Source organism: Panthera pardus, unplaced genomic scaffold (assembly GCF_024362965.1).
Source record: "Panthera pardus isolate Hobbes unplaced genomic scaffold, ASM2436296v1 HiC_scaffold_24, whole genome shotgun sequence".
Lineage (NCBI taxonomy): Eukaryota > Metazoa > Chordata > Mammalia > Carnivora > Felidae > Panthera > Panthera pardus.
The window spans coordinates 63697014-63704889 of NW_026526810.1; the positions used below are offsets into that span (position 1 = coordinate 63697014).

Sequence of the window (7876 nt, forward strand, 5' to 3'; positions counted from 1 at the left end):
GCCTTTGCCACCTGTGGTTCTCATTTAGTTGTGGTGTCTCTTTTTTATGGGACAGTCATGATAATGTATGTGAGTCCTACATATGGCATCCCGACTTTGATGCAGAAGATCCTGACAGTGGCATATTCAATCTTCAACTGAATCTTGACTGAGGTGATGCCTGTGACAATTAATTCACTTGATTAAACTATCCTGAAAATCCAATGTCCTGGAGTAAGTTTTATCTCCATGAGTAAGTCAATTAATTTTGTTCTTTTGCCAAGGTTTAACCCAATATCACACCAGCTGTCCTCAAAATCTTTTTTTAACAAGGTAAGCTGAATAAGAGAAAATGGATGAGTTTCTTCATTGAAGATCCATAATCAGCTTTAGAAAAACAAACCAAGATCATAAAAGGTCTTCTTAGGGATCAAAGAAATCAAAAAAGAAAGAAATTTTTCACATTGTACCACTAATGTGGAAAATTCTTGCTGCACTGCATTCTAGCAAAAGAAAACTAAGATTTAGAACCACAATCAATTCAAAATAAGGTGAGATTTATTCCCATCTAGTCTCAAAATATCTCATATTTTCCTGTAGAGCTTAAGTTCCCTTCTCAGTTAAGTTCTTGAGATATGTAGGAAGCAAAGAAACTTGTGTTACCCTCATGTTTTTCTTCTTCATAGGTTTAAGACCCATGAACAGGTCAGCAACACACATTCACCTTGTGACTGAGTTTATTCTCCTGGGGTTCCCTGGTTGCTGGGAGATACAGATTTTCCTCTTCTCACTCTTTTTGGTGGCTTATGTCTTGACGCTGCTGGGGAATGGAACCATTATCTGCGCAGTAAGATGGGACCCACGACTGCATACCCCAATGTACTTTCTGCTGGGAAATTTTGCCTTCCTTGAGATCTGGTATGCTTCATCCACGGTTCCTAACATGTTAGCCAACATTCTCTCCAAAACCAAGACCATTTCATTTTCTGCCTGCTTCCTCCAGTTCTACTTCTTCTTTTCCCTGGGCACAACTGAATGTCTCTTCCTGGCAGTAATGGCTTATGATCGGTACCTGGCCATCTGCCACCCACTGCACTACCCCACCATCATGACTGGGAAACTCTGTAGAATTCTGGTGTCTCTCTGCTGGCTTACTGGATTCCTTGGCTACCCAATCCCCATTTTCTTCATCTCCCAACTCCCCTTCTGTGGATCCAATATCATTGATCATTTCCTGTGTGATATGGATCCACTGATGTCTCTGTCTTGTGCTCCAGCCCCCATTACTGAATTTGTTTTCTATACTCAGAGCTCCCTTGTTCTCTTTTTTACTATTATGTACATTCTTCGATCCTATACCTTGTTGCTCAGAGCTGTTTTTCAGGTCCCTTCTGCAGCTGGCCGGAGAAAGGCTTTTGCCACCTGTGGTTCTCATTTAGTTGTGGTGTCTCTTTTTTATGGGACAGTCATGGTAATGTATGTGAGTCCTACATATGGCATCCCAACTTTGATGCAGAAGATCCTGACAGTGGCATATTCAATAATGACTCCTCTCTTTAATCCCCTGATTTATAGTCTTCGTAATAAGGACATGAAACTTGCCCTGAAAAACATCTTGTTTAGAATGAGAATTAGTCGGGGCGCCTGGGTGGTTTGGTCGGTTAAGCGTCCAACTTCGGCTCAGGTCATGATCTCACGGTCCGTGAGTTCGAGCCCCGCGTCGGGCTCTGTGCTGACAGCTCAGAGCCTGGAGCCTGTGTCAGATTCTGTGTCTCCCTCTCTCTCTGCCCCTCCCCTGTTCATGCTCTGTCTCTCTCTGTCTCAAAAATAAATAAACATTAAAAAAAAATTTTTTTTTTAAATAGAATGAGAATTAGTCAAAATTCTTAAGCCAAAAATGTCCATACTTTCAAATTCCAGTAAAGAATAAGTTGGAGATGTGAGTTTGTTTTTTTTTTTTTAATAATCTTTTAGTTCTTACCCTCAGTAATTAAAAGCCTTTCTTTTTCTACTGGAAGTGTGCTCAGCTTACAAAGCTATGCTGACTACTAAAACCTAAATTCACTGTAATTCAATATTCAGTGAAATTTTTCTAAAGCCTATCATAATTGGAGTGATAAAATGGGATTAATTTCTGAGAGAAGTTAGACTTCCCTGAAAGATATACCTTCAGTTTTAGGACAAGTCTAATGACCTTTACCAAATTATTAAAGGTGCAGTGATTTTTTTCAGTTGTTTTAGGTATAATTGATATACAAAAAGACCGCACATGTTTAATGTACATTAAAGGTGCAGTGGCTTTTAACTAACCATGAGACCTTTCTATAATTTTTTTAATGTTTATTTATTTTTGAGAGAGAGAGACAGCATGGTCAGGGGAGGAGCAGAGAGAGAGGAAGACACAGAATCCGAAGTAGGCTCCAGACTCTGAGCTGTCTGCACAGAGTCTGACATGGGACTCTAACTCAGGAACCATTAGATCATGACCTGAGTTGAAGTTGGACGCCCAACTGAATGAGCCACCCAGGCTCCCCAAGACCTTTCTATAATTTTCAACAGACACTCATTTTTTATTCCTAGTCCAACAAGCTTATCTAAACACAGTTTCTCTATATTAAAAGAGAGGGGCAAAACTCTCTTGACCAATAGGAACTCTTCCAACAAATTTTCTTAGAGATATAGTTCCTTTGTGGTATGTTTGAAATAAAACTTAGATACAAGCTAAAATATAATTTGTTGAAGTTGCTTTTAACAGTTCTATTATTACATGTACCATGTTGTGGCATAATTTATTTACTTACGTGTACTCCTAAGAAAGCTCCTTGAGGACAGGAATTAACTTTTTCCTTTGTGGATCCCAACCACACAGTGACAGAGAGGAAAGCAGCCCCTGGAACCAGGGAACTGGCCTGGCAATTATCACTCAAGGCTTAGTGCTGCCAGGAGCTGACCTAGCACTATCAGCCAAGCCTGCTGTATAAACCTGTTGAACATAAACAACTCCACAGAATGCCACCCTCGAGCCAGGTCACTATGTGAATATGATAGATTAAGACAAAACAAGACCACTCCATAATTATGTCTGAGCACGGACAAAATCAAGAACACAGTCCCAACTATAAAAAATGACCAAATATCCCCCTCTTTAGGCTAATATGAGTGACTGCCACACCTCTTTACCCAGTAAAGCTTCAGCCCAATTGCCTTCTAGATAAAAATTAAGATACCTAATCACAGGGGCACCTGGTTGGCTCAGTCAGTTAAGCGTCTGACTTCAGCTCATGTCATGATCTTGCAGTCCATGAGTTTGAGCACCACATTGGGTTCTGTGCTGATAGTTCAGAGCCTGGAGCCTGCTTCAGATTCTGTGTCTCCCTCTCTCTCTCTGCCCCTCCCACACTCATACTCTCTCTCCCTCCCTCTCTCTCTCTCAAAAATAAAGATTTAAACTTTTTAAAAATTTAATCTAAAAACAAAGATACCTAATCATAGAATTTTCTTCCACTTTCTGACAGCATCCAGAGAAAACCTCTATTTCTTTACATTCTCCCCAAAGTCAATTAACACAAACCCAAATCATATAATAAATCCCTTCTAGCATCTTCCTATTGGATTCCCCATGTTCCTCATGGCATATTTCCTCCCTTGCTGCAAAAAGCCAATAAACTTATTTTTCTTCGACTACAATATGTTCTTGATGGTCTTTGCATGACCATGAATCAACAACACTTTGATACCTAGTTAGAACTCAAAATGCTTGTTGAATACTTTTATCTCAATAATTTTACTTATGAAAGTAATATGCAGTTGTAACAAAGTCGATCAGTGAAGAAGTGTATAAAGATGATGTATTTCCTGCCTGCATTCTCATCCTCGCCAATCCGTCACTCTCCTCTTCAAAGTCAACATTCCTCAGTTCTCTGTCTGGCATTCAACACACTTCATAGTATGGCTCCACTAATCCTACTTTGTTTTCCTTCTCTTCCCAAATGAACCCTCAGCTCTAGTCGGGCTACTCAACCACTCCATTCTCTACCCTCTCCACACTGTTGCTTAGGTTACTCTTTAAACCTGGAAAGCCTCACTTTGCCTCCTGCTATGCAACTGGACACTTAGATTCTTAGGGTCTTATTTTGTAAAATAGGTATGTAACTTATATCTTGAAAACAAGGTCTTAAGGATTAAACGAGACAATTTATATAAGGACCATAGCATAATAAAAGACACATAATAGATTCTCAGTACATGTTTGTTCCCCTTTCCTTCCTATCTTTCCAATCTGACCATGGATAATTTGCTGGTTATTCCATCAGACTGTCACTATGCTCATGAAAACCTTTGTTTCCAAATAATACATATACATATTAATTTGTAACTAATGCATTAAAGTGCAAACTCTAGATTCAGACATTTATATACTGCCTTGTCTGCTAGCTATGACTTTGGGCAAGTTGCTTGAATGCCACAACTTCAGCTACTTCACTTGTAAAATAGGGTAGTAATAACAGCTATCTCAAAGGGGTATTATAAGTCAATACTTTATTTAAAAACTAATTCAATACTTTTTAAGCACTTTGCATTGTTCCTGGTAAACAGTATCACTCAATAAATATTTTTAACTTAAAAAGATGTAATAGTATCTTTTTAAAATTTTGTTTTAGTTTATTGATTTATTTAGAAAGGGGGGAGGGGCAGTGAAAGAGGGAGAGAGAGAGTCCCACCCAGGCTCCAGACTGTCAGTGCAGACCCAACACAGGGCTTGAATTCACAAACCATGAGATCATGACCTGAGCCGACATCAAGAGTTGGACCCTTAACTGACTGAGCCACCCAGGTGCTTCTAAAATATAATAGTATTTTTTAAAGCCAGTACATATAATTTTACCTCATTCTATTTAAGACACAGTGTGTTCCACCAAACAAACATATCACAATTTGCTTATCAATTACTCACTTAAGACACTTTATTGCATCCAATATTTTATAATTAAAACAATGCTGTGACTTATGTCCTTGAATATATGTCTTTATATATTCACACCAGTATTCCAGAAATTAGAGATAGGATTCCTGGAACACAGGAAACGTATATTTTTAATTTTGAGAAATGCTTCTAAATAAGATATCAGCAAATAGTGTATGGCTCTTCAACAAATGGTGCTGGGACAACTAGATATCCACATGCAAAGAATGAAGTTGAACCCACATGCAAAAAATTAATTCAAAATGAATCAAAGACCTAAATGTAAGAGCTAAACCTATGAAACTCCTGGAAGAAAACATACATTTAAATCTTTGTGATCTTGGATTATGTGATTTTTAAGACATAATACCAAAAATACAAGCAATAAAAGAAAAAATAAATTAGACTTCATCAAAATTTTAAGATTTTTGTGCTTTGAACGATGCTATCAAAGTAAAAGTTCACAAAATGGGGAAAAAATATTTGCAGATCATGTATCTGGTAAGAGTCTATTATCCAAAATATATCAAGAACTCTTACAACTCAACAGTAAAAACACAAATGGGGGAGGAGTCAACATGATAGAGAAGTGGGGGGGGGGGGGGCTGAAATTCCCTCATCCCTCAAACACAGCAGTATTGAGGCCAGAAGACTTGGAATTCCAAGAATCCAGGCTACAGAGTGGCAGAAACATCTCCAGGGGCCCATGGAGACAGCTTGGCAGGATAGAGGTGCATGCTTGAAAATTGAAAGAGATAAAACAGGCAGCATAGGCACAGACTAAAGGGGAACCTCTTCGGTGGAGAGACAAAAGTAAGAGAAAGAAAGGCTGTGGAAGTGCGGGATTGTATTTCGACAAGAGAAAAACTTCTCCAGACCATGGACTGGGGTATGGATAAAAATGGAGAGCCAGTCTCTAACGTGCAAACAGCCTTAGGAGTGATGATCCAGGGTTGGCTCCACTTTTCCTGGACCACAGCCACCCTAGGGGGCAGGAGGAGCCAGCCCCTGGCTCAGTAGTCAACTCAGAGGCCCAGTCAGAGAGAGCAGTCCCCTCCCCTTGAGTGAAAAGAAGGTAGATAGCCACTCCAAAGACAAAAGACCCTTCAGGTGCCAACCAGAGGCCCTTTGTCAGTTGGGTGGAGTGACACTACTCCAGAACTGGGGTGGGAGGAGTGGAATCCTTTAAGAATCTCAGCGAGCACCTGGGAGCACATGAGACTGTGGAGTGGGACAAACCAGCCCGCTTGTGCCCACGGGGCACTATGAGGACTGCCTGAACAGTGTGGTTTGGAACACCTGGTCTAGGGAGGAGAGACTGGGTATGCCATTTTTCTCCAGGTCACCAACATGGTGGGGCTTCAGGAAACAGGAGAGCAGGCCCCCAGTGGAGATGGGACCTTCTTACACCAAACTCTGCCCCTCTGTGCCTGGCAACTGCCGGTCTACTGGAGAGAGATTGACATTGACCGAACCAGAAGGCCCCTCCTCCAGACCAGAACAGCCACCAGCTCCAAGGCATCATCAGACAATGGTCCAGGGGATTTTCATTTTCTGATTTGATTCTTGGTCAATACACATATGTGTGTGTGTGTGTGTGTGTGTGTGTACACACACATATATATGTATTTATATGTACACATATATATGTATATATATGTATATGTATGTATATACATATATATATACACATATATATGTAGTTGTTGTGGGTTTCTTTTTCTTTTCTTATCTTCTTCTTTCCCTTCTCTATTCTGGTTGTTGGTTTGTTTAAGCAGGTATTTTTAATCTATTCTTTTTACACCTCTTCTGTATCGCCTTCTTTATTTTCCTCTCTCTGTGTCTGGATTAAGCTGTATAGTTTCTCTGAATCTCTGCCTGGTAATTTTTTCCCTGCCCCTGTCATTTCTCTTTGCATAGGATAAGGTTTCTCCCACCCCCTCCCTTTATCAATTTTTTTGCAGAGTTACTTCAGTGAAGAAATCAACGCACACCTGATGGAAGGTCAAAACTGCCACTACGAGTAGGGAGATAAGGCAACCAGAGTCACAACAGCAGAGAGCATGCAACACACTCTAAAAACACTTCGTGAAAGGCAAGGCCCTGGAGAGTGTATGACCCCTTTTTAATACAGTAGTACTCTCAGGTGCACAACAGATAACAAGCTATTAAATCATGTAAAAGACAGACAACTAGCCAAAATGATTACACAGAAGAATTGTTCTCAAAAGAAATTTCAGGAAGAAATGACAGCCAGAGAATTGCTCAGAACAGATATAAACAATATATTTGAACAAGAATTTAGTATAATAGTCACAAGACTAATAACTGGGCTTGAAAAAAGCCTAGAAGGCAGCAGAGAATCTATTGCCACAGAGACCAAGGACCTAAGAAATAGTCAAAGCGAATTAAGAAGTGCTGTAAATGAGATGCAAAATTAGCTATATGCAATGGCAGCAGCGATGGAGGAAGCAAAGGGGAAAGTAAATGAAATAAAGATAAAATTATGGAAAATAATGAAGCTGAAAAAAAAAGAGAGATAGTAAAATACTAGACCACAGGGGGAAAATTAGAGACTTAAGCGATTTAATGAAATATAATAATATACATATCATAGGAGGTCCAGAAGAAGAAGAAAGAGAGAAAGGGGCAGGTTTATTTGAGGAAATTATAGCTGAGAACTTCCGTAATCTGGGGAAGGAAGCATAAATCTAAGTCCAAGAGGCACAGAAAACTCCCTTCAGAATCAACAAGAACAGGTCGTCACCATGGCATATCACAGTGAAACTGGCAAAATACAAAGATAGAGAGAGAATTCTGAAAGCAGTTAGGGACAACGGTCCTTAATCCAGGTGTAGACACATGAGGATAGTAGAAGCCCTGTCCACTGAAATGTGGCAGGCCAGAGCAAGTGGCAGGAAATATTCAATGTGC

The 7876-nt window shown here is 39.8% G+C and overlaps 1 protein-coding gene across 1 annotated transcript; it reads left to right on the forward strand.

The window, feature by feature from the left end:
* Positions 1 to 646: 646 nt before the first annotated feature.
* On the forward strand, positions 647 to 6505 carry LOC109255644 (olfactory receptor 11H4-like). The gene is made up of 2 exons (XM_019430469.2): positions 647 to 1630; positions 6284 to 6505. The coding sequence occupies exons 1-2, from the start codon at positions 647 to 649 to the stop codon at positions 6503 to 6505; spliced, it is 1206 nt and encodes a 401-aa protein (XP_019286014.1).
* Positions 6506 to 7876: the final 1371 nt, after the last annotated feature.

Coding starts and splice junctions, on each gene's coding strand:
- LOC109255644 (XM_019430469.2), top strand. CDS start 647: ATGTTTTTCTTCTTCATAGGTTTAAGACCCATGAACAGGTCAGCAACA. Junction 1,631..6,283: donor TTAGTCGGGGCGCCTGGGTG/GTTTGGTCGGTT, acceptor ATTTTTCTCCAG/GTCACCAACATGGTGGGGCT.